General features: G+C 40.5%; 1 protein-coding gene across 1 annotated transcript; it reads right to left on the reverse strand.

Annotated features, from left to right (window-relative positions):
* Nucleotides 1-470: 470 nt before the first annotated feature.
* On the reverse strand, nucleotides 471-27,936 carry htr3b (5-hydroxytryptamine (serotonin) receptor 3B). The gene is made up of 9 exons (XM_048615357.1): nucleotides 27,900-27,936; nucleotides 19,452-19,609; nucleotides 18,718-18,762; nucleotides 15,910-16,019; nucleotides 14,172-14,341; nucleotides 8,219-8,376; nucleotides 6,726-6,936; nucleotides 4,780-4,989; nucleotides 471-754 (listed from the first exon to the last, which is right to left on the reverse strand). The coding sequence occupies exons 1-9, from the start codon at nucleotides 27,934-27,936 to the stop codon at nucleotides 471-473; spliced, it is 1,383 nt and encodes a 460-aa protein (XP_048471314.1).

The following is a 27,936-nucleotide window of genomic DNA, read 5'->3' on the forward strand; positions in this document are numbered from 1 at the left end:
GAAACTTAGCCATTGAGGGTCACTGGATGGATATTCAGGAGATGATTTCAGAACATGCAGTTTGCCAGATTAGTTTTTAAAGGATTGAGAAGCTGCCTAAATTGGAGAATCTGCAAGGGATAAGAGATGGACTAATTGCCTCTCGCTAGTTGATGACGATAGTACAGCCTAGAGTGAGGCCATTCAGTCCGTTGTATTATACTGTCTGATCTCTAATGAGATGAAGAGGGAAACTGTCCAAATGACTAAACAATTTCTCAAATCATCTTGGTCTAGTCACAAACAAATTATTCGGACTGAACACATTCTCCACTCAGCAGCCCCTTCCTCATTAAAGTTAGCTTCCTCCCAAAATCCCAGGTAATCCAAATTTTAACAAAACAGAACAAGAAATATCAGAAAGGGGTAAATGTAAAGAATGACTGTTTTGCTGGTTCAGCCTGCCGTCTCAGGGCTTTAGTACTTGAGGTCTAAGGGTAACTCCATATCAGCCAGAGGGTGCTCATTGTTACAGTGAAAACTCCAAGTATCACCAAATACACATGGAAAAGAAATATGTCAAATCTGTAACAAAATGCCAGCCAGTCATTCTTAGGATCAGTTGCATCTTCTGTCTCATGCAAGTAGAACTTGATTGAAGAAATCTCCTTCAGTATCTCTTTCACAGGGACCTCTTTGACCTGCAAACCTTGGGCCTCTTTGTTGAGATTTTTATCTTCATGTTGTCCAGGAGTTTCAGTATCACTGTCAAAAACTTGATTAAATAATAAAGACAAGAGCATTTAAGCAGACTTTGGATTTTGTAGGAACAAGAGTGCACCATTCGGCCTCTTGAGAATCTCCAATGTGGAGGTACTGGTGTTGGACTGGGTCGGAGAAATTCAGAACTCACACGACACCAGGTTATAGTCCAACAAGTTTATTTGAAATCATGAGCTTTCAGAGCACTGCTACTTTGTCAGGTGAAGCTGACGAAGGAGCAGCACTCCGAACGCTTGTGATTTCAAATAAACCTGTTGGACTATAACCTCTAACTTTGAATATCTTCTGCCTGACATTGAGATCATGGCTGCTCTGCATATATACCTGAATTGGTTTCACAGCCTTTAAAACATTTTCAAACACAAATCAAGAGAAATCAGACTTACCATTTTGGGTTGAGTGACCCTTCCTCAAAGTTCTCCCTCAACGTGAAGTCTGATTTCCCTCCACAGATGCTGCCAGACCTGCTGAGCGTTTCGTGCAATTTCTGCTTTTGTTTCTGATTTCCAGCATCCGCAGTTTTTTGAGTTTTTACAAAAGTTATCAATCTTTATTTTGAAATTTTCAACTACACCCCAACCTTAACAGCTCCTTGGAGGACAGATTTTCACTACTATTTAAATGAAGAAGGGCTTCCTGACCTTACCACTTAATGTCTTTGCTCTAATTTTAGTCTTTTGCCTCTTTGTTTGTGCTCCCCAATTCATCACAAGAAATCTTTTCTCTCAGTTTACTCACCAATAAATCTTTTCATCATTTAAAACACTTCAATTATGGGTACGTGCCTATTCAAAGGCATTGCTTTTGTGACACTCTGTTGACAACTTTTGAAAATTCACGAGCTAAGGAAGTTGGAGAGTGAGACATAGGAATCAGGCTGTCAAGGCAAAACTTCCTCAACTATGTAAACTCTATTTACCTGTGCTTCAACCAGATGGGTAAGAGCGGCTGAGTGCCAAGTGTGGCTCGATTGGTGGTATTTCTTCTGTGAGCTAGAAGGTTATGAGTTCAAGTCCCACTCCTAATACAGAGGGTCTTGATTTATAAAATGCTTGTTCTTACAAACACGATCCCACACAACAGTGCAGTTTTAAAGAGCCAACATATCATTCTGCATTGTGTTCCAACTTGCATACATATCAACTTGCGAATGGACTCAGGAATGGAACCCATTTACAACCTGTACTGCCTGTACTTAGCCATAAGTACACTGTGATTACGCTGTATTGCAGTGCAGAGGTAGTGCTACACACTGTCAGAAGTCTTAGCCTTTAGTCTAAACATTAAGTGGATGCCCTGTCTGCTCTTTCAGGTAGACATTTTGAAGAAGTCTTCCTATGGTATTTTGATGAGGTACACGAAAACCCTTCCCAGAGTCCCGGCCAGTATCTATCTCTCAGTCAACATTCAATGAAACAGCTTAGTAGATCATTTGTCACTGCATTTTGAAGGAGGTTGATGTGTGAAAGTCCACAGTTGCATTTCCCTACATTACAGCAATGATTGTATTTCAAGATTACTTTGTTTGTAAAGGCCTCTGGGAAATTATGACAATGTGGAAGCGGTTATATAACTGCAAATTCTTTTTGCAACTGTTTGCTTTTTAGACACTCACAGTAGATGGAAGTAAAATTCAAAACATTTATTCAACCAACGGTTACTAACGTTCTAGGATTGTGCAGAGACTGGATTTTTTCCAGGCCCCTGTTGTGAGCAAACCCTGGGATAGTATAATGATAGGGAGATAAAATCTCTTGGCATTCTCCTTGAGCACATACTCATTTAACAATTATCAGGCTCTAAATTCTGGACTGACATTGTAAACTCCTCATTTTGATGAGTGGAGGAAGAGCCATCCTTTAACTATAAAACTGTGCATGTCCAACCATTCTGCCAACTGGTATGAATATGAATACGGAAAGAGAGAACATTTCCTGACCTGTCAGTTTATTCATCAGCTTGTGAATCCTTTCATACAAATCTCCACAGGGGAAGTGTGAAGACAAAGAAATAAAACATCCTTTTCCTTGGCAAGATAGTCCCAAGATCCCAGCTCCATAGGTGCCTCCTTGTTTTATGAATGATTCAATCTTTTACACAGCTTCCAAATACAATACCCTGGAGCATCCTGGCTTTATATGTTAACAGCCACTGGGTCTACCTTTTGAGACTACGCTAGTCACGACAAATCTGATACCTGTTTTCATTCTCGCACCCGCCGAATATATAATGTTTTCAGAGGTTTTCCGAGGGTGTTTCAGTTCTAGGACAGCCCTGGTAATCTAGCTGTCAAAATGAGCAATTGTTAGAGATTGACAAGTGGTTCAATATTCCCTTCCAATCAAACTCCCCCTCTTCTACTTTCATGCCCCACCCAGTCATCGCCAGTCCAGTGGATTCAAGATAGCTAAATATCAGGCAAGATTCCAGCTCCTAATTCCAATCAAATGGGCCCTGATAGTAAGTATCCATGAAAAGCAGGACAAATCCAATCCTGCCAATTACTACCCCATCTGTCTACTCTCGATTATCATTAAAGTGATGGAAAGTGTTATCAACAGTGCTATTAAGCAGCACCTGCTCAGCAATAACCTGCTCAGTGATGCCCAGTTTGGGTTCTGCCAGGGCCACTTAGCTCCTGATCCCATTACAGCTTTGACTCAACCATCAACAAAAGAGCTAAATTCCAAAGGAAAGGTGAGAGTGACAGCCCTTGACATCAAGGCTGCGTTCAACTGAGTGTGGCATCAAGGAACCCGAGTAAAACTGGAATTAATGGGAATCAGGGGAAAAACTCTCCACTGGTTGGAATCATACTTGGCACATAGGAAGATGGTTGTGGTTGTTGGAGGTCAATCATCTCAGCTCCAGGACATCTCTGCAGGATTTCCTCAGGGTAATGGCCTGACTGATCTCCCCTATGTTATGAGGTCAGAAGTGGTGATTTTCACTGATGACTGCACAATGTTCAGCACCATCTGCAATTCCTCAGAAACTGAAGCTGTCCATGTCCAAATGCAGCAAGACCTGGACAATATCCAGGTTTGGGCTGACAAGTGGCAAGTAATGTGCATGCCATACAAGTACTGGGCAATGACCATCTCCAATGAGAGAATCTGACCATCATTCCTTGATATTCAATGACATCAGTATCACTGAATGCTACGCTATCAACATTGTCGTGTTTACCCTTGACCAGAAACTGAACTTAACAAGTCATATAAAAACAGTGGCTACAATAGAAGGCCAGAGTTAGGAATCTTGCAATGAGTAACTCACTTCCTGCCTCCCCAAAGCCTGTCTATCATCTACAAGGTAAAAGTCAAGAGTGTGGTGGAATACTCTCCACTTGCCAGGGAGACTTGACAACACTCAAGAAGGACAAAGCTTCCCACTTGATTTGACGCAGACATTTAGTCCCTCCACCAACGATACTCAGTGGCAGCAGTGTGTATTACCTACAAGGTGCATTGCAGAAGTTCACCAAGGTTCAGCACCTTCCAAACTCCAACCACTCCAATTTCAAAGGACAAGGGTGGCAGATATATGACAACACAACCATTTGTTCCCTTCCAAGCCACTCACCACACTGACTTGGAAATATATCATCGTTCCTTCAGTGTCACTGGGTCAAAATCCTGGAACTCCCTCCCTAATAGCATTGTGGGTCTACAGCACATAGACTGCAATGGTTCAAGAAAGCAGCTCACCACCACGTTCTCAAGGGCAAGTAGGATGGGCAATAACTGCTGGGATAGCCAGTGATGCCCACATCCCTAGTTGGATCCAACTTGGTTTGAATTGTGATGGCTATGTAAACCAATAGCCAGTTGACTCCCCACCCCCACCAAGCGATAGTAATCACTTCTGGGCAATGATGAAGAGTAGCTGTGTCCACTCAGCTCAGAAGAAAGATAGAAAAAAGGGATAGAAGTGGAAGGGTAAGTGTTGGGAACTTGTGTGGAAACTGGGAGCAAAATAAAAGACAAATATCTGAAACAGTAAAAGAGTTCTCACCACTGTCATTACAGATGCCTTCTTGGGTCCTAAGGGAAGTGCAGAGACTGTCTGTGGTGCTCCAGTTTGAAGAAATCAGTTTCGAGACACAACACTTGGAGACATCAGTCCTGGGCTCAGCTTCCTCACTCATGCTCAGGAGCTTTGCAATTAGAATTGACTCAGCCAAACTGATCACAAGAAGGGCCATACAGACAGCAAAGAATACACCTGAAAATGGGAGATCAAAGGCAGATGTTCAGGTTTGCACAAGCGAAGGAATATTTATGCTCATAACCTGGCATTTTATTTCTCGTTTCCTGATGGACATGCGACTGTAGGTTTTAACTTTAAGTTCCTTTCAGTTGTCCCCCCTCTTAACAGTCAGCCTGAAAGACAGAAGGAGTTAGGGAGAGACTACTGACTGGCTGATATGAGTTTAGGAAACAGGAAGAGATTTTAGAGGGAGCAAGATGGTGCTCAGGTAAATAAGTGTGCTCATGGCAGAGGAGGATACAACAGAGTTTCCAGCTACGCTAGGACCAGAAGAAGCGCTGTGAATACATTTATATGAAGGATCTGTGAGGCTCCTTTCACCTGTTTTTTTCTGAGGCCAAGGAAACTGGGCTTTCATCAGCTACAAATAAAACTGACTGACCAACATCCCAGCAGTACATGTAGTCCTCAGGTTGTGAATAGGTTCCATTCTGGAGTCTGTTCGCAAAAGGATTTGTACCAAGTCAGAACACTATGCAGGGCAATGTAAAGTAGCTGTTGAGAAGTACAGGAGATGTTCATATGTCAAGTCTTTAAATATTACACCCCTGTATGGGATCACATTTGTAAGTTTGACTTCTTAATTATTTGATCATGGAACATGGGCATTACTGGCTGGCCAGCATTTCTTGCCCATCCCTAGTTGCCCTTGAGAAGCTGGTGGTGAGCTGCCTTCTACAGCCGCTGCAGTCTACATATTGTAGGTTGACCCACAATGCTCTGAGGGAGGGAATTCCAGGATATTGTCCCAGCAACAGTGAAGGAACAGCGATATATTTCCAAGTCAGAGTGGTGAGTGGCTTGGAGTGGAACTTGCAGGTGGTGGTGTTCCCACGCACCTGTTGCCCTTGTCCTTCTAGATGGAAATGGTCTTGGGTTTGGAAGGTGCTGTCTAAGGATTTTTGGTGAGTTTGTCTGCAGCGCATCTTGTAGATAGTACACACTGCTGCTTTTGAGTGTTGGTGGTGGAGGGAGTGGATGCTTATGGATGTAGTGCCAATTAAGTGGGCTGCTTTGTCCTGGATGGTGTCAAGCTTATTGGGTGTTGTTGGAGCTGCACCTATCCAGGCAAGTGGGGAATATTTCATCACACTCCTGACTTATGCCTTGTAGATGGTGGACAGGCTTTGGAGAGTCAGGAAGTGAGTAACTCGTCGCATTATTCCTAGCCTCTGACTTGGTCTTGCAGCCATTGCGTTTATGTGGCGAGTCCAGTTGAGTTTCTGATCAATGGTAACTCCTAGGATTGTCTCTTTTGGAGATGGTCATTGCCTGGCATTTGTGTGGCACAAATGTTACTTGCCACTTATCAGCCCTAGCGTGGATATTACACAGATCTTGTTGCTTTTGAATTCAGATTGCTTCAGTATCTGAGGAGGTCATTTAGGGGTGGGAAATAAATGCTGGCAAGTCATCGATGCCCACATCCCATGAATGAATGAAAAAAAGGTAAATTGGAGACCCCCTGTACCAAGGTTGCCTGGCTGGGGTTTTCTGTTCTCATTTCATCTGAATATTTGGGTTGAATTTGAGCAGAGATCTGGGAGGTGAAAGGCCAAGAAGTAATTTACTTCTATGTCCCAAACTCTGCCACCAGAATATACCTGAACGTGGATGTAGATTGCTCATTTCTATTTCACTGCTTATTTTAAAGAATCGCTGAATGTGTGGAAAAGACAAGAGCGTTTTACCAATGAGAGGTGTAGTCACAGCAGTAGCAGGAAGGTCATCTCTTAGGTTCATCCGAAACACCGTGTATCCAAGCAGGATGCTGGATTTGAAAGTTATTCGCCCACTGCTGTTTGGAGGCAGAAAGTAGCTAGTCACATCTACCAGCATCAGAAATATGCTGGGTAACAGGAGACTGATCACGTAAAGCAATGGTCTTCGTCTTATTACAACCTGCAATGGAAAGGGAAGTGAATATTTGTTACTTTTGCCACTCGCTTTAAGAGGGGAGGCGAGATGGTAAGAGATTTGCAGAACGAGCTCCAGGGCCTTGCAGAAATGACCCCTTGAGCCAACCTGTCATTGCAATATGGATGGGGCCCCTTACAGTGGGTCAAAGAACCAATTTTTCTTTGAGAATACACTGCCATTTGCTTTTAATTCTTCCCCAGAATGTGGATATTTCTACCAAGGCCAGCATTTTATTGCTAATGTTTAACTGCCTTGTACTCAGCAGCTTGCTAGGCCATTTCAAGGACAGTTAAGAGCCAACCACATTGCTGCAGCTGCGCAGTCACCTGTAGGCCAGAACTGGTAAGGAAGGCAGATTTCCTTTCCCTTAAGGGGCACGAGTGAACCAGATAGGTTTTTACAACAATTGTTTAATGGTCACCATTACTGAGACTAGTCAATTCCAGATTTAATTCGTTGAATTTAAAATGCCATTTGCTACCAGACTGAGATTAGAACTCATGACCCAAGAGCCTGGTTTGCTAGATTACTAGTCCAGTGACAATACCATTAGGCCATCATTATCCCACACTTACCCTCACCAGGATCAATTATCTAACAGATAAAATATTTGAAGATCTTTAGATGCCCTGCATGGAGACCCAAGCCAGGTCTCCACTGAAGTTTCAAGGGGATAAAGGAGAGGATTCCCTGAGGATGGTTTGAGAGAACACCTTCTCCACTCTAAAACATTCCCTAAGAAGGTGGGTAGGTAGGTGCCTGAGCTTGTGTGTATGCATGCCTGCGTGTGTGTGTGCATGCACATGTGCATGTATGTGTGCATTCATGTCTCTGTGTGTATGTACGTGTGTGTGCTTGTCAATGTGCGTGTGTGTGTGCATGGATGTCTGTGTGTGTGCATGTGCAAGTGTGTGCTTGTCTGTGTGCACGTGTGTGTGCATGCATCTGCTTTTGTGGATGTGTGTGTGCTGTGCATTTGGGTTGACTATTGTCCATGGCTCTTCCTCAGCCCTCCACTGTATGCTCAAAGATGAAAAAGGAAGTGAAGTTCTGCTGGAATTGTTTAAATTCTTGATGTTGTGGTTCAATTACGCCATCTCCTGGCTAAGGACTTCAAAAGCCACCGAACCCCACAGCCCTCTGCTGGATTAGTGGGTGGTTTTGAAATTGTTTATGGTGAATACATTAATTACAAAATAATAACTAAGCAGTGTCTCCATTCTTTCTGCACAAAGGTTGACCATGAAGTCTCACATCCACTTACGTTAAACTGAATTTGAGCGTATTCCCTCCCTTCATTATACAACTTCTCATATTTGGATGGAACAGAGAGGAGTTCCCATTCCCCATCATTTAAAAATGCACTAGTGTTATTTTCAATTTCTTCGTGGCTTCTCCAAAGCTTGAGATTGATATCATTTACTGCAAAATAAGAGGAGAAAGGTGGCACATGAGTGAATATCCTATGAGGAAATATAGTCAGGGCTACAGGGAAAAAGCAGGGAAGTGGCACTCTCTTTTAGAGAGCCAGCACAGATACAATGGGCAGAATGACCTTCTTCCGTGCTGTAAACATTCTGTGAATCTATAACTGAATGGAGTTTGCACAGTGTCTATAATGACTATTGCACTATCTAAGTATTTTACTGAAGGAGCAAAGTAACAAAAGTCAAGACTTTGAACAAGAAGAAACCCCTGTGAAGATATTCCTGACCATTAAATCTTTGAACAAATAGTTTGATGTCTCTTTCTGAGTCTGCAGAGTGTCCTACGAACACCATTTTTGGGTGGTGCAAGGAGCAGAAACAAACCCGGCGTCATTTTTAAACAATAAGAAGCAGCTGACTGTCTAAAGATGGTGCTGTAGGATACAAAAGAGAGTACCCCAATGCAAAAAAATTTAGAAAAAGGTTATTTTGTCTTGCAGTTAGTCTCTTCTTTATTGCATCCCTCTCTCTCTCTCCCACGTTCCATGCAGCCTCCCAAACTTCCTCTATCCTTTCCATCACTCCCAGAAGAAAAGGCTGCTGGGTCGCAGTGAACGCCTCCACCTATTCCCGGTACATGGGAGGTCCTCTCCTCTGCGCCCGCTTTTGTCCTACTCCCTCTGCCTCTGCCTGAACTTCCTCATTAGCAGCGCATTTGCTGCTGATAACTTTTGGCATTGATTGTGAAAGGAATAGAGTATAATAAGAGGGCAACTGTACAAGGCATTAATGAGACCATACCTGAAGTATTGTGGACAGTTTTGGTCCCCTTACTTGAGGAAGGGAGTAGTCGCTTTGGAGGCAGTTCAGGGAGGTTCACTAGGTTGATTCCAGAGACGAGGGGTTTATCTTATGAAGGGAGATTGAGCAATTTAGCCCTATACTTTCTCAAGTTTAGAAGAATGAGAGGAGATGTAATTGAGTTATATAAGATGCTAAAGGGGATTGACAAGTAGAGGTAGAGTGGAAGTTTTGCCATATGGGGCAAACTAGAATGAGAGGTCATTGTTTTTGTGGAAAGCATATTTAAAACAGATGAGGATGAATTACTTCTCTCAAAGGGTTGTGAATCTGTGAAACTCACTACCACAGCATGTGATGGATGGTGACAAACTGAGTAAATTTAAGGAAGAGATAGACAGGCTTTTAATTAATAATGAGTTGAAGGGTTATAGAGGTCAGGCAGGAGAGTAGAGTTGAGGTCGCAATGAAATCATCCATGATTGTACTGAATGGTCAAGCAGTCTTGAGGGGCTGAATGGCCTCCTCGTGCTTCTAGTGCTTATGTTCCCTGCACACAGAATGCAGCGATGTCACGGGCCCATGCACAGACCCTTACTGAGGCCTGTCATGTGATAGTCAGCTGACTTTTTGGGTTGTGCCTGCATGAGTGATGTTGCCATTTTAGGCATTATAAATTATCACTCCATTCTATGTATAGCAGCAATGTTCTCCATGAAAATCTAGATGGGCTTTTCATCATTCATTTTCCATGGAAAAGTTGTCCTTTCTCTTATTCATAAAGGTCTGACAGGAATAAGTTGTGGCATTTAAAAAAAAAATCTGTATTCGCCATAAGTGCTGCAGACTGTAATTGAGAAAGGTAAGATAAAGGAGGCATCTCTTATAGAAGTAGAAATGGAAAATTGATCATAAGTGAAGACATTTAACTGGATTGTGGATATGAACATATTCCTCAAGGGTCTTATCTGATTTCAGTTTCCTAAACCTCACAAATGCTTCCTTTATCTTTCTTTTGGTAAGATTCTTGTAAAGAATTATTTTAAGAGGACCGGATGAGAAGAGATAGAGAATAGACAGACTGCTGCAAAGTCAGAGCTGATGTCTGAACTGTTTTCCCCAGAAAGATTATCTTTTTGAGATATTTTCTAATTAACCTATTGCTATTATGCACCTCTGGAGCAGGTAGGACTTGAACCCAGGCCTCCTAGCTCAGAGGTAGGAACACCACCACTGCACCACACGGGCTTGAGTTTATCTTTTTGGTGCCTGCTTACCCTCGTCTTTCTTTCATTGTGGATATAAGACCCTTTAATAGACCTGACAACACTCTTCACAAAATGCATTTTGTGCAATACTACTTTCTCCTGACCTCGACTTAGTCAGACTAACAAATATTTAAAGGAGGAACTGAATTTTCTGTAAAATAGAATCAGAAGCTTTAGCTGCAGACAAGACACCATTTGAACAATTAAACTTCTGCTAAGTCAATGAAAGAACAATCTGCATTGTCCTGTCCTTTTCTCCACACTCTTGCCACACATTCCAACACTTTAAAAGAACTTTTTCTTCAATTTATCCATTTCCATTTGAAAAGCTATTTTGGATGCTACCTCCGCCATTGTTTTTGATTGGGCATTCCATGTTTTGACCCTAATATTTCTCCACATAAAAAGAAAATTCTATTAGCTTCTCTGAATGGTCTTAAAAATTTATCCCCTCTAGTTGCCGATCCATTAATCAGCAAAAGCAGATTTTTGCTTATTTACTTTATCAGACTATGGAAATTCTTTATCAGATTCTCTCAATGATAAAACAATGAAAGAGTTGATAGGTTATCCACAGAAATCTGTTTCCACTTACAAGGGGCCATAATTTTTTTAATTCACTCCTGGGATGTGGTTGTCATTGGCTAGGCTAGCATTTATGTCTATCCCTAGTTGCCTCAAGGAGATGGTAGTGAGCTGCCTTCTTGAACCGTCACATTCCATGTTCTGTACAGACTCACAATGCTGTTAGGCAGGGAATTCCAGGGTTTTGACCTGGCAACAGTGAAGGAATGGTGATATATTTCCAAGTCAGGATGGTGAGTAGTTTGGAGAGGAACTTGCAGCTGGTGTTCCCATGTATCTGCTGCCCTTGTCCTTCTAGATGGAAGTCGTCATGAGTTTGAAAAATGCTGTCTAAGGAGCCTCGGTGAGTTCATGCTGTGTATCTTGTAGATATTACACACTGCTGCTACTGAGTGTCAGTGGTAGAACAACTGAATGTCGATGTGGTTCCCAATCCAGTGGGCTGCTCTGTCCTGATGGTGTCAAGCTTTTTTAGTGACATTGAGTGTTATAAATATAAGATGGTGACAAGACATCAAATGAAAGGATCTTGGGAGAAATTTCTTTACAAGAATCTTACCAAAAAAAAGAAAAAGGAAGCATATGTGAGGTTTAGGAAATTGAAATCAGACAAGGCCCTTGAGCAATATAAAGGAAGAAGGAGAGAACTTATTCAAGGAATTAGGAGGGCTAAAAGGGGCCATTAAATATCCTCAGCAAATAGGATTAAGGAGAATCCCAAGGCATTTTATACATATATTAGGGGCAAGAAGGTAGCTAGAGAAAGGGTAGGTCTACTCAAAGACAAAGGATGGACTTTATGTCTGGATCCAGACGAAGTGAATGAGGTCCTTAATGAGTACTTTGCATTGGTATTTACCAAGGAGAAGGACATAGATGATGGTAAGATTAAGGAAGGGTATGTTGATGTTCTAGGGCATGTCAATATTAAGAAGGAGGAGGTGTTGGGAGTCTTGAAAAACATTAAGATAGATAAGTCCCCAGTTACTGATGGGATCAATCCAGGATACTGAGGGAGGTAAGGGAGGAGATTGCTGGGACCTTGATAGAGATCTTTGTATCCACTTTAGCTATGGGTGAGATGCCAGAAGACTGGAAAATAGTCAATATTATTCCTTTGTTTAAGAAGGGCAACAGGATTAATCCAGGAAATTATAGGCTAGTGAGCCTTACAACAGTGGTAGGGAAATTATTGAAGAAGATTCTGAGGAAGAAGAGTTACTCGCATTTGGAAAAGAATGGACTTATTAGGGATAGTCAGCATGACTTTTGTGTGGAGGTGTTGTCTCAAATTTGATTGTGTTTCTTGAAGAAGTAACACAGATGATTGAAGACAGTAGGGCAGTGGATGTTGTCTATATGGACTTTAGTGAAGCATTTGACATGTCCCTCATGGTAGGCTGGTGCAGCAAATTAAGCACATGGGATCCACAGTGAGTGGATACAAAACTGGTTTGGTCATAAACAACAGAATGCACTTATGGAGGAGTGTTTTTCTGGCTGGAGGATTGTAACCAGTGGTGTTCCGCAAGAATTAGTGTTGGGATTTCTGTTGTTTGTAATACATATGACTTGGATGAAAATGTAGGTGGTCTGATCAGTAAGTTTGCAGACTACACAAAAATTGCCGGAATTGTGGATAGTGAGGAAGGTTGTCAAATGACACATTCAGAAAAAGATCAGTTTGAAAGTTGAGCAGAGGAATTGCAGACGGAGTTTAATTTGGACAAGTGTGAGGTCAAAGAGAAAAGTATACAGAAAATGGCAGGACCCTTAGGAGTGTTGTTGTACAGAGGAATCTTGGTGCAAGTCCATAGCTCCCTGAAAGTGGCAACATAAGTGGATAAGGTGGTAAAGAAGGGGTATGACATGCTGTCTTCATTGATTGGGGTATCGAATATTATAGTTGGCAATTCATGTTACAACTGCATAAGACTTCACTTAGGCCAATTTTGAAGTACTGTGGGTAGTTCTGGCTGCTACATTATAGGAAAGATGCAGAGGCTTTGGACAGGATGCAAAAGAGGTTTGGGAGGATGCTGCCTGGATTGGAGGGCATTAGGTACAAGGAGACGTTGGATAAACTTGGATTGTTCTTATTAGAGCATCAGAGGCTGAGGAGCAACCTGATAGAAGTATACGAAATTATGAGAAGCATGGATAGGGTGGAGAGTCAGAGTCTTTTTTTCCAGAGTGGAAACGTCAAATATTAGTGGGTACACTTTTAATGTGAGAGGGGGCAAGTTTAAAGGAGATGTAGTAGGCAAGTTTTTTTCTGCGGAGGGTGATAGGTGCCTGGAATGTGCTGCCAGGGGAGGTGGTAGAAGCACATACGGCAGCAACATTAAAGATACATTTAGACAGAAACATGAATAAGCAATGAAAAGAGGGGTATGAACCATGTGCAGGCAGATTGGATTAATTTAGAATGGCATCATGGTCAGTGCAGACATAGTGGGCTGTTCCCCTGCTTCCCCTGCTTCTATGTTCTATGTTTTTTAAACCTGGTTATTGATTCACCTTCTAATGAAAGCAGTTTCTCTCTACCAACTTATTCTAAACCCCACGTTACTTTCCAAAAAGATGTAGCAATTCCAAACACAAATTGAAGTCCTGATTGAACTTCGGTAGAAATTATTATAACAATGTGACATTGGTGAACCAACTATGAGCCGGTTTGAGGATCTACTATTTGTCCGTGGCCAGTGACAATCAATTAAAGGCTTCAAACAACTTTGTATTATCAACATCAAATCTCTCCGTCTTAATTTCTTATTTACTTTTGACCAAAAGGTACAGAGTGTTGTTGCTCAGTAAACCAATGACTCTCTCAGAAATGGAGGATGGGGAGAGGTACAGATTAATAATGTACATTTCCTTGGGTGTGTGAAGGAACAAAACTTGATGCAGAGCTGTGAGAGATTATACAATAAAGGAATGCCAAAACTATTGAATTCCCTTCCTAAACCCCTCCACCTCAGTCCCCATTTTTAAGTTCCTCCTTAGCTTTGATTGAATTTCTGGTCAGCTATATGTCCCTGGAATTAAATCTTGTCTGATAATGCTCCTGTCATGTTTGGCTGCCTTAAAGGCACTATATAAATGCAAGTTGCTGTTGATTTTTTTCTCTGCTCACCTGTATGCAGCCAGCTACAGAATGTGAAGGTGCAGTTCTGCTTGTCAAATGGGAAGGCATATATCTCCAGTCTGCAGGCAGAGACGACTTGTATTGGCTTGTAGTTTTTAATATGCCCTGAGGAATTCACATACACGTAGGGCATGTAAGGTGATCTTCCCACATCAATACTGTATGAGGAAAATAACAGGATTTGGTCAATGCATATCTGGCTTGCTAACAAATGGCACAGGAAATCAGCATATGAGAAATGGTTAGAAATAGAGAAACAAGGCATGAAGGTGAAGCAAATTAAAAAGCCATAAGAACAACTGTTGAGATGGACATTTTTTAAAAAAAAATTTACAATAATTGGGCATAACTGCTCAGAGGGCAGTTAACAGTCAACCTCATTATTGTGGGCCTGCAGTCACACATAGGCGAGACTGAGTGAGGATGTTAGTGAGCCAAATGGGTTTCATGGTCATCTCATAATTCCAGATTTTCATTGAATTCAAATTTCACCATTTGCCACGGCAAGATTTGAACCTGGGTCTCTGGAACATTATCTAGATTAATAAACTTGCAATTACATCACTAGGCCATGGAAATGGATCCAGACTTCACCCTCATGAAGTTTGTAATCTGTCATTTAAAACGTAAATGGCAGGTATAATAAATGTAGAGACAGTAAACAAGGATCCTAAAGTATTGATGATTGACAATTGGGAAACCTATAGATATAACTTATTGATGGAACTCTTATTGATGGATGAGAGGTTGAGGGTTCAAGTTCCCCTCCTGGAACCTGAGTAAAGTTTTGACGTTAACTTCAATGCTTTCCTGAAGGAATGGTGCTCCCTTATGTAGAGGGAAAGGATCCAACAGTACTTCTTGAAATAGTGTCCTGCATTCTCCCTGGTGTCCTCATCAATAGTTACCATGCAATCAGCATCAGAAGGACAATTTGCCTTTTCATTATCACAATACTATTTGTGGGACCTTGCTACATGTCATTCAGATGATGAAGGAGGACTTGTGGCACTGTAGTAGGTTTGTCTGCCTCTTAGACACTCTGTGGTGCAAAGCCCACACCTAGATGTGATAGCTGTGGAAGGTGATTCATAATATGGCTAGGTTGACTGTGAGCTTGTAAATCCTATTTCCTGGCCACCCAGAACCATGTGGTTGCTAAAGTGCAACAGCCTCCCTCTGTTAAAAAGATTCATCGAGTCATAAAAGTCTACAGCACAGGAAAAAAAAACCCTTTCACACATTGATGCTGTGCTGGTCAAAATCAAGCACCCAACTACTCTAATCCCATTTTCCAGCACTTGGAACATAACCTTGTGTGGCTTGGCATTGTAAGTGCACATCTAAATACTTGTTAAATGTGAGGAGTGTTTCTGCCTCTACCATTCTTACAGGCAATGAGTTCCATATTCCCACAACTCTCTGGGTGAAAAAGTTTTTCCTCACATCTTCTCTAAAACTTCATGCATGCTCCTGCCATGGTCTGCAGAAAGGGTCTCCCTCTCTTCATGGAACTGCTGATGTTGGATACTGCCTGAAGTTCCTATATTACAACATTGACCACGTATTAAAGCTGACCATCAAGTGCGTTGGGATGTTGTGAAAGATGCCATGTAATTGCATATCTTCGTTTTTGGTTATATTGGTTAATAGAAAACAACTATTCAATAATGAATAATTAGGGATGGACGCTTTATCTGTTATTCATTAAACAACCGTTACTCACAATTCCTGGATTAATATGTCAGGGATCCAAATAGTTTCGACGGGCAGTGAGATTTCATTGATGCCATTAAAACTTGCAGGATTCCATATGAGGAACTCATCCATCCATATCTGTGCAAAAATCAAGGAGCCCATGAGAGGAAGCTTTGAAATAGTTCTTTACAATAAGCCACTGAAAAGCAGAAACAGCAGGATGTTGTGTTGGAGATATCAATGGCCCAACCTGTTAGTCCTGATTTCAAAGGTTTCAAATTTAATTCCTGGCCATATTGTCTATTGTTTGATCTTACAGAGTGCAAGGCTGGCAATTGACCTGGAGTTCATGATCTTTATTACCATTTGCTGAGAATTTGGTATACACTGTAGTTTGTGGACCTCAGCACATGTAGATTGTCACTAAGGTTCAGTACTGAGGGAACATTGCACCATTCAAAGATTCATAGATTCATACAGTGCAGAAAAGGCCCTTCAGCCCATCGAGTCAGCACTGATGAAACTACTGCTAAAAGAGCACTAATCCCAATTTCCTGCACTTGTCCTGTATCCTTGATTGTTATGATATCTGAAGTGCTCATCTAAATATATTTTAAACGTAGTAAGGTTTCCAGCCTCCATTACCTTCCCAGGCAGTGCATTCCAGATTCCTATCATCCTCTGAGTGAAAAAAGTATTTTTTTCCCAAATCGCCTGCCCCTTACCCTAAACTATGCCGTCTCATGATTGACCCCTCAACCAAGGGGAACAGCTGCTCTCTATTCACCTTGTCCATACCTCTCATAATCTTATACACCTCTATCATGTGTCCCTTCAGTCTTCTCTGCTCTGAACAAAACAATCTATGCCTATCTAGTCTCTCCTTAAAGCTCAATTTCTCCATCACGGGCAACATCATGGTGAACCTCTTCTGTAACCCCTTCTAGTTCTAACATATTCTTCCTGTAGTGAGATGACCAGAACTGCATACAATACTCCAGCTGTGGCCTAACCAATGCTCTGTAAAACTCCAACATTATGTCCTTGCTCTTATATTCTATGGCAGAGCTGACGAAAGGAAGTACCCCATATGTCTTCTTAACTATCCTATTCACGTGCTATACCAACTTCAGAGATCTGTGAAGAATTACCCCAAGATCCCTATATTTCTCTAAGCTACTCAGTGTGTCGACATTCATTAAAAATTCCCTCATTTTGTTTCTTCTTCTAAAGTTCATCTCCTCACACTTATCAGAGTTAAATACCATCTGCCACTGGTCTGACCAGCTGATCAATCCTTCTATATCTTCCTGTAACATACAACCATCTCTTTCACTATTAATCTTTCTACCAATCTTGGTGTCGTCTGCAAATTTGATTAACATTTCCCCCATATTTTCATCGATATCGTTTATGTATGTAACAAACAATAAGGGTCCCAGTACTAATCCTTGTGGTACACCTCTGAACACTGCCTTCTACCACTGGCCTTTGTGTCCTATTACAAAGCCAGTTTCTGATCTATCTCACCAAGTTTCCCTCAATTCAATGTGCCTTAACTTTCTCACTGGAGACATTGTCTTTTTTTTTCTCTTTTTCTTTTTTTTTGTGGGTGCCACTGGCTGGCCAGCATTTCTTGCCCATCCCTAGTTGCCCTTGAGAAGGTGGTGGTGAGCTGCCTTCTTGAACCACTGCAGTCCTCCTGCTGTGGGTTGACCCACAATGCTATTAGGGAGGGAATTCCAGGATTTTGACCCAGCAACAGTGAAGGGACGATGATATATTTCCAAGTCAGGATGGTGAGTGGCTTGGAGGGGAACTTGGAGGTGGTGGTGTTCCTATATGTCTGATGCCCTTGTCCTTCTAGATGGAAGTGGTCGTGGGTTTGGAAGGTGATGTATGATGGTTGGGATATTAAATTGAGGTCTTATCTGCCTCCTCAGATCCAGTTGCACTTTTTCAAAGAAGAAAGATGACCTGTTTCCTTTCTCCAGGCGAATATTTATCATTCTACCAATGTAACAAAAACAGATTGTCTGGTTATTATCACATTCTTATTTGTCAGAGCTTTCTCTGTGCAGATCAGCTGCCTTGTTTCCTACATTACAATATGATTGCACTTCAGATTTGACTGTGAAATACTTTGAGGCTTCCCGAGACTCTGAAAAGTTCTATATAACTCAAATCTATTCCTCTATCAGTAAGATATCATGTGGTAATGTTACATTCAACAGGGAGAAGGGGAAGTGGTTGAGAAAAAGAGACATAAGTGAAAAACAAGATGCATAGTGTCCACAATATTGTGGTTTTGAGGGCTTAATATTATTGACCAGAGTGTAGGCTTGAGGCTTATTTATGTGCAATACACTCAGTACTTCCCTGATATTGATGATCAGTTTATGACTGTTTATTAAAGCTGTAATCTAAATGACAATGAGGCAGAAACACATTTTTGCAACACGAGACAGCTGATCAGTGCTGCTGACACCCAATGTTCATTAGCAATGGATTCCAGTGTAAAGGGAAAGAGGAGTGGGTACTTAGCTATATAATTAACGTTTGTCTCCTGAGAAACCCTCTCCTTTGAACAGTCACCCCTAAGAATTTGCTTGTCAGCTTTGTTCCTTAAAAATGAAATCAGAAATATGGGAGCTTTTTTGGGAGAAAGTAATCCTATCATTAATGCTGGTGTGTCATTCTGAGCCCTCTGTTACTCCAGGAGTGAGAAGCTTCAAATATGAGGAGCTCTGCAAGAACATTTAGCTTATTGCATTATAAATTTTATGGTCTGATAGAGATCTACAGATTCATATTGAGTGCCTGATGCTGTACATACCTGCTGGTACCAGATATTTGTCCTTAGTTTTTGGTTCTGGCCATCCTGAAATAGCAAATAAATAGGCTTTTGTAAAGAGCTGGGAAATTTATTCAGATCAATATTTCTGCAAATATTTAAGGAGATTCTTTGTGAAAATCAATTGAATGGTCTTTTTAGCTTACCAGTCAAAATCTAATAACTCACGTTGACAGAGTTTGTTGTGATTGAATAATAGTGGTGCCTTTGTCAAGAGCCCTGTAGTGCCAGCCAAGGTTCAATGGCTCTTGCCTTTGTGCCAATAGGTTCTGGGTTCAAGCCTCACTCCTGAGAGCATGCACAAAGTCCAAGTTGATGCTCCATTGCACTGCTGAGGGAGTGCTGTACTGTTGGAGTTGCCATCTTTTGAATCAACCATTAACCTGAGATCCCTACTTGCTCTCTCAAAATATCCCCATGAGACTATTTCAAAGAAGGTGTTCTTCCCGGTGTCCTGGCCAGGGCAGATTCCTTGGTCAACATGACAAAAACAAATCATCTGGTAATGCTGCCATGTGTCTTCTGTTACAATTCTAATTACACTTCTACACTGCTTCATTGGCTGTAAAACTCTTTGGGACATCCCAAGGCTTTGATGTGAGGACTTAATGAAGATGCAGATGTTCTTTGTAGGCAAAATAACTACACCCTACCTCACATAAAATATACTTATGATTGCATCTTGAGTACATTTATCTTTTAAGGGTAACACTTACCACTTCCAGCACTGCATGGAGGATGAAGTCAATATAAATGGTTGTAGGTTGTGTCCAGTTTTTGACTGGTCGGACTCCCTTGTTATAGTTTTTCAGTAGCTTTTCCATCAGTTGATGTAGTGTTGAGTTCTGAAGGGATGCAGTGTAAGCACACCCTCCTGAAAATACAATACATACTGAAGAGATTGGTACAAGAACAAAAGGCCACATAAGGAAAATTTATTTTATGCAGTGAATAATGATGAACTTGAATACACTATGTGAAAAGTGGAGAGGATTCAGACTCAATAGTAACTATTGAAAGGAGAATAAGTTAACATTTGAAAAGCTAAAAACATTCTTGGCTTTTGGGAAGAAAGGAGGTAGGAGGACTAATTATTTAACTCTATCAAAGAATTGACAGCAGCATGATATGCTGAATTTATAGACTATTTATTCCACAATTGGAGATGACCTATGTTCTAGAAGCAGTATGATAAGGAACATTTGTAATTGCTTTGAAGTGTCTGTCTTTTAAGACTTTGTATCAATTGTAGATTGATCAGTTGTGATTTTCTTGAATCATAGAATCCCTACAGTGTGGTCCAACGAGTCCACACTGACCCTCCTAAGAGCATCCCACCTAGACCCATCCCCTTACCCTTTCCCTATAACCATGCATTTCCCATGTCTAATCCACCTAATTTACACACTCCTGAACACTATGGACAATTTAGCATGGCCAATCCACCTAACCTGCACATCCTTGGACTGTGGGAGGAAACCGGAGCATCCGGCAGAAACCTATGCAGATACGGGGAGAACGTGCAAACTCCACACAGACAGTCGCCTGAGGGTGGAATCAGACCCGGGTCCCAGACACTGTGAGGCAGCAGTGCTAACCACTGAGCTGCTGTACTGAGTATTAAGAAATACTGTGCCATGTGACGTGATGATCATTGGCAAAGCCAACATTAAAGTAGGCTGTAACTGGCAAGGACAGAGGAGTTCTGCAGATAAAATGTTGAGTGACAGAAGGAGGAGAGTTGGAGTGTGGAGCTACAGCTATAAACACAATGAGAAAGCAGACAGAGACAGAAGGTGCAACATAGAGAATGTTTGTGTGGATCAGAAGCAAATCACTCCCAGTAAGCATTTGGTTTTACTTGGAGGCAATGGGTCAGCAAGTTAAAAATGGTCTAAAACCAGGAAAGCTGTGTGAAAAGATTGGGGTATTAAAGAGCTGTCTGTTTTCCTAGAAATGATCAAACCATGAACCAGAGTGTTATTGGTTGATGAATTGAAAAGGAAAGCTGGAAAGCTACATCATTAGTACAATTGTGAACTGAAGGAGAGAGTGTGCCCTGCTGATATTCATGCCTGTGAAACATGAAGGTTACAGCTGTTGAGTATTGCTGAAAAAAAGACACATTTTGTAAAAGGTTTTGACTTATATTTATTATAACATTTACAAGAATACTCATATAGAGGGGAACAAAATTTTATACTGTATGGAAGAGAATGCTGAGTGGGTAGCAAGCGGACAATGATTGACAGCGGCATTGTTATGATGAATGTATCAGTTAGGTGATGATTGACAATTAGCTGTCAAATTGTGTTTAAATTTAAACCTTGCAGATTGACTCTACTCAAGGCATTGCCCTGAGAAATGCATAAGTTCAGCAGGACTAAACTGTTACAATAAGTAGGACATCTGACCTACCTTGTAAGAATGAAAAACATCACATTATGGAATTGTAGTTATGTAATTCCATGCATGAAGGAGCATGCTTGCAATGGTATAAGTTATATCTTTGTTGGACCAACTATTTAAAATGAAGTTTACCTCTAAATCATTTTTCTGTTAATCAACATGTATTAACCATGAGTTCAAATTCATACTAAAGTAAAAGTTACAAAAAGTGAAATTGTGTTGATAATATCTTCATTGAGGCTAAGCTGGTAAATTTGGTTATTTTAGTTTAAAGTTTCCCTGTGGCAATTGTAACAGATCTATGATCTGAAATAATGTGGGAAAATATTGATTAGGGCACAAATAATTTGTGAAAGTTGATTAATTTTTACACTTAGGATATGGACTCAGAATCTCTTCTGCATGATTACCAACAGCTTAACTTGAATGAAGCTGAATACTTAAACACATGTAACAGCTAGTGTGATACCATAAGGCGTGTTGTGGTGTCAAACTGAACATCTATACAATAGTGCTCCTCCTGCATGATCTGACTACCTTTAAAGTTCCTTCTGTTTCAACCACAAACAGATACTGCTCAACAGAGTGACCTAACCACAACAGACATTGGTCAATTGAGTTTCTCCTACACCAATAACCAGCAGATGACTGTTGCAGTACTCCCTTTCCTAACCATTAACTGATACTTATGAATGGACCACTACCTGTCATAGAGATGGAAAGAAAGTTCTTTCTGTTCCAACTACGAATAAATCTTTATGAGCCAATTAAAGGCTGTTGGATTAAAAGCTGTTACCAGAAACTGAACTGGACTAATACTGTTTCAGAGGAGCAGGGTCTAGGCCCGAAATGTCAGCCTTCCTGCTTCTCTGATGCTGCTTGGCCTGCTGTGTTCATCCAGCTCTACACCTTGTTATCTCAGATTCTCCAGCATCTGCAGTTCCTACTATCTCTGAAACAGTATTAGTCCAGTTCAGTTTCTGGTCACAGCTCTTAATCCAATAGCCTTTAATTGGCTCATAAAGAGGCTAGCAATCTTGGAACAAATCACACATCTCCTGACTCCCCAAAGCCTGTTCACCATCTACAAGGCATAAGTCAGGAGTGTGATGGAAAACTCTCCACTTGTCTGGATGAGTACAGCTCCAAAAACACTCAAGAAGCATGGCAACATCCAAGACAAAGCAGCCCACTTGATTGCGCATCAACAAACATCCATTTGCTCCACCACTGATGTTCAGAATCAACTGTGTGTACTATCTACAAGATGCACTGCAGAAATTCACCAAGGCTCCTTTTACAGCACCTTCCAAACCACAACCACTTCAATTTCAAAGGATAAGGGTGGCAGATATATGGCAACACAACCACTTGTTCCCTTCAAGCCACTCAGCAGCCTGACTTGGAAATATATCACTGTTCCTTCACTGCTGCTGAGTCTAAATCCTGGAACTCCCTCGCTAATGGCATTGTAGGTCTACATACAACATGCGGACCGCCGTAGGTCAAAAAGGAACCTTTTCAAGAGCAAATAGAAATGGGCCAGCAACTAATGGTGGCCAAACCAGCATTACAAAATGTCCCATGAATGAAAAACATAATTGAGTGAGGGACAGACTGCAGAAAATTATGGTGATTCAGATTGGAGGAGGGTATCCAATGGTTTTCCCCAAGAACTGATTCTAGGTCTGCAGCTATTTTGGATACATATTCATGACCTTGCCTTGGCTATAAAGCACCCAATGTTGAAGTTTGCAGGTGACACAAACTTCAAAAATATAGGGAGGATGACTGTAGCAAATTTAAGGCAGAGATAACTGAACTGGAGAAATGAACAGACATATGTCAGATGGAAATTAATAGATATGGTCGAATAAGTATGGTTGAAGGAAGATTGAGGAGAGGCAATAAAAACTAAATACTGTCTTAAGGAGGGTGAAGGAACAGAGTGAACTATGAAGTTGTCAGGGTATGGATAAGGCTGTTAACAAAAAAGATCTTTAGCTTTATCAATAATTATGGTGGAATTTAAACATTGTTAAAGCCCATCAATATTGGTAACCATGGAACTAATAATTGAAGGAAAACCCTCCTGGTACACCAATGTCCTTTACAGAAGAATACAAGCCATCCTTACCAATTCTGGCCTCTATGTGACTTCAAATCCATAGTGATGTGGTTGCTTCTTACCTGCCGTGTGAAATAATCTAGGCAGCCCACTCAATTTAGGAGCAATCAGGAAATCCCATATTACATGACAGAACAACCAAAAGACAAAGTTACGTTAAATCTTTATAAAAGACTGATTTGGGCACAGCTGGAGTTATGTATTCAATTCAGTGCACAACATTTTAGTAAGAACGTCAAGGCCTTGGAGAGGGGACAAAAGAGATTTACTGCAATGTTATTAGGCCTGAGGGAATTCTGCTACATGGAAACACTGAAGCAAATGGGACTAGTTCAGTTTATAAACATGGCTGGCATTTACAAGTTGGACTGAAGGGCCTGCTTCCATGCTGCATGATTAAATGTCAGTGTATACTGTTCTCCTGGACAAAAGTTAAAATCCAATAGAGTTGGTCATATCATGAGTGCTTTTGACAGAAATGTCACAGCTCACTGGGATAGCTCACTGGAAATCAAACCCTGCCATCCCTAGAGTCATCACAAAAGTTAAAGATTTTAATCAAAATATGGAAAATTCCCCTGACTTTTAAGACAACTTAATAGAAAACATGGATCAGGTTCCTGATTGCCTAGAAACACTATTTAATACAAATAAATAGATTCTAGCAACAAGTGAACAGTTATGAACTGTCGATATATTACTCTACCAGTTAAAACTGTAACCCTTTTATAAATGCATCCTTCACACACAGACAGACAAAACAAAAATGTTATGGGTGAAGGGAAAAATGGCGAAAGCTGTTCAATAGTCCCTATCACAGGGTTCACTGCAATGATTCTTTGATTTGTCATGACTTGCTGCTCCTCGATCTCTCTTCTCCACATATTTTCACTTGCTTTCAAGAAGCAGAAAGCAACTAGTTCAGAACTTACAAAGTCACTGTCTTGTTGTTTACAAAATCACAATTTACAGCATGTGGTGAGGGAAAATGAGCAGGCTTTCTGCAGGCTTTGGTTTTGTTTTACAGTAGGGAGACAGAGACCACCTCCCTTTCCAGAGTTCCAAAGGCTTCTGATCACCTCGTTCATACCCTCAAGCTGTTGAGTTGCCTGACAGCCAATCACGTGGTTGGTAGCAGGAAGAAGGCCTTTGTCATCAAAATTGGTCACCTCTCCACAGACCAATCTGCTATGTGTTGCTGGCTGAATCTTACTTCATACACATTCCCTGGTTAAAGCTCATCCGCACTAACCTACACCACACATGCCACTACCACTGCTTAAGCAAACAGAAGCAGAAACGGCACTTACAAAAAGTATCTGTAATCTAGTTTTTTTTTTAAATGTCTGCAACAATCCCTTCCACTATCCTTGGCTTTTAAAACAGTCTTTTTCTCATTTCAGTCCACAATCAAAAATACACAAAAATATTAAGGCAAGGTATTTACAGAATTGCTTCTATTGGTAGGAGTGTTGATAACATGAAGACAGGAATTACAATTGGATGTAGAATTGGGAACAGGAGAAGGCCACTTGGGCCCTCAATCCTATTCTGCTATTTAGTAATATCATGGCTGATCTATTGATTGCACCTTCCAGTGTACCCTGATAACCCTTTATGAGTTTTCTTATCAAGAATCTATCTACTTCTGCCTTAAAAAGATGTAAGCATTCTGTTTCCACCATCTTTTGAGTAAGAGAGTTCTAGAGAATTATATCATTCTGTGAGAAAGGTTTTCCTTATCTCCGTCTTAAATAGGTGACCCATTATTTTTAAACAGTGACCCCTTGGTATAGATTTATGGTAACTGGTGAACATACAAGAGGGACTGTCTCATGAGGAGAGATTGAGTAGGTTGGGGCTGTACTCATTGGAGTTTAGAAGAATGAGAAGCAAGCTCAGTGAAATATGTAGGATTCTTGGGGGAATTTGCAGGACAGACGCAGAAAGGTCGTTTCCCTTCTGGAAGAGTCTAGGACCAGAGGGTATAATCTCAGAATAACCCTTCCCTAGTACATTTCAATGGAATATGTGGAAAAAATAATTGCTTTTAAAAGAGGAAGGGAGGGGAATTATTTTAATTAATTGTCTTTCAGATGAAATTCTCCTTGTTCCAATCACGAACTGGTACCTGTGTTGGTTTATAGCTTTGCCTATCTCAAACTCTAATAGATTAACCAAGAGAATCTTTCTTACACCCACCCACCAATGGAAAATGGGGTCAACTGGTTTGATTAATCTTTTTTTAATTGCTAGACTGATTTTTGACTGATTTTTGCTTTCAAGTCTTCAGGTAATCTTGCTGGCCTCATTTACGATGATATGAATTATATCAGTTGATGGTTATGACATTATCCTTGTTTTAGATTCTCATTTAAGGCCTATCTCTTTCAAAAATCAATTCTCAGTCCTTATTCCCATACCACAATAGCTTGTTAATGGCTGTGTATTAAGGGCCTGATTTCCAAAGTAATTATGTCTCTGAAGGGCTATTTGTAAAAAGGGCACTTACTGTGTAAATGATCACTGCAGAGATTTTCTACCTGGTAATTAATGCTTCGATCATGAGGTTGCAGGACTGTGTAATATTTTCCAATGGGGAAAGAGCATGAAGGCCAAAATTTTCTTAAATGCAAGTCCCTCTGCCTTGTAATGTTAACCTTTGAATTACTTTTTATTAAACCCGGGAGGATGGTCTGTGTGATATTCTGTCTGTTTTCAATATTCCGTAGAGTCTATCAGGCACAAGCGCAAGAAGAAATTTACGAATCTAATTTCTAAGTACATGTTTTGTGGGCATAGAAAAATGGAAGAATGAAAAAATCCCAACGAGTGAAGCTGTGTGCTAATGAAATCCATTTTGGAAAAAGAGCTTCAGTAATGGTTATAATTTCTATAATATTCTATGTCCACATCAGTGTGGAGAATTTACTCATAATGCATCAATTCAAATGTGCAGTTATCATGTAAAATAAGCAAATAACAGATGCATTTACGGTGAATTTAGATATGCAGAAGTGGAAGAAGGGAAAAGAAGTACCAGTTGATGGGATCAGGTGAAAATGGATGGGAGGTGGTTTATGTTGACATAAACCTCAGCGAAGATCTGCTGGACTGATTGGTCCATTTCTCTGTGGTAATTTCTTTTTAGGTTTACTTTCGGAATCACCTTGTCTTTATCATTCTTTAAAATTTATTTCATGCGAGCTTTTGTAAAACATAGAGAGATGGAAAACCTGGAAAGAAATGGTTTGGAGTTCGGGATTCAACATTCACCATAGATAGAGCGAGGAGAAAGAAAAGGACCAGAGAAGGAAGTCAAAGGACAAATTGTCACAGAAAACTTAATAAATTAGTGAAAGGCAACTGAGCCTTTTTTTAGAGTGATGGAAAATTGCAGATGAATTGAAAGAGACGAAGGTTTGTGAAAACCCATTGATGGATGTTTTCACTTGAGCAGTGAAAATGCCAGAGTTCAGGAATTTTAATTGGTGATTGCACATTCACTTTCTATACTGTTTTGAAAAAAGATCATATTACTCTGCTAAAATAAAATTCAGAAATCGTGAATGCTGGAGATTTTAAATAAAAACAGAAAGTTTTGGAGAAACTCAGTAGGTCTGGCAGCATTTATAGAGAGAGAAACAGAATTAATATTTTGAGTCCAACCAGAAGATTCATAGACCAGCTGAGTTCCTCCAACACTTTCTGTTTTTATTATAATTAAGCTCAAGTATATTTAAATCCAACAGCATTGCAACTGTTTAGAGAATACAAGTTAATCAAACAATACCAATACTTTATTAAAACAGTTCATTATCCTCAGCAGGTAGCTTACCATTTCTAAGAAATTTGGGAAAGGGCCAAGCCTCAAAAGAATAAGAGAGATGATAACAAAATCCAAAAAGTAATGAAGTGGCCAAGAATGGGTTTCACAAACCTGGCGATCATAGCTGGAAGGGATGACTGAAAGTATAATAATGGCCATACAAACAACACTTTGAACAATTTGGAATGAAGATTTGAGTTCATTGAGCAGAATGACTCCTGGGCATCCTCATATTTTCAAGTACTTGCAGGTATTGAACAAATTTAATTGACCTTATAGAGACATATAGGTTGTTGCCTTCTAAATGTGGTCTTTGACTGAATCTTGTGTAGTCCCAAGAACAAAGAAGATCTAAAGGTCTAAAGAAGACCTTTATCATCAGCTTTTTCAATTCAAATTTCACCAGTGTAGAATTGGAAATAAAATCACAAGCAGAAGTTTTTACAAAAGTAGTTTATGAAAATATTGCAATCATCTATTAATTTGAAAGCATTAAAAATCTGGAGGTTTGTTTAACTCTTTTGGGTTAATGATGTCAAATGTATTTAGGCCAAAAATCTTTTCTTTAGTCATTTCCTTCAAAATAATACCAATAACCTTTCAGATTAAAAAAACCCACCCTGTTACAATAATAAAAGCATTTTGTACTCTTCATTGGTGCAATTGTTCATTTAAAGGGGGTAAATGGGTTGCAGCTTTTCTTAAAAAAAACTTACTTTTAAATGCATCTATTTTGTGCACACGAGATAATGCACAAAGTTCAGAGATGGACAAAAAGAAATTGTGATTAAAACTTACCTGCAAACAGGCAGAAGAGGAATGGAAGCAATGCCAT

The sequence above is a fragment of the Rhincodon typus genome, chromosome 32 (genome assembly GCF_021869965.1).
Source record: "Rhincodon typus isolate 14 chromosome 32, sRhiTyp1.1, whole genome shotgun sequence".
Lineage (NCBI taxonomy): Eukaryota > Metazoa > Chordata > Chondrichthyes > Orectolobiformes > Rhincodontidae > Rhincodon > Rhincodon typus.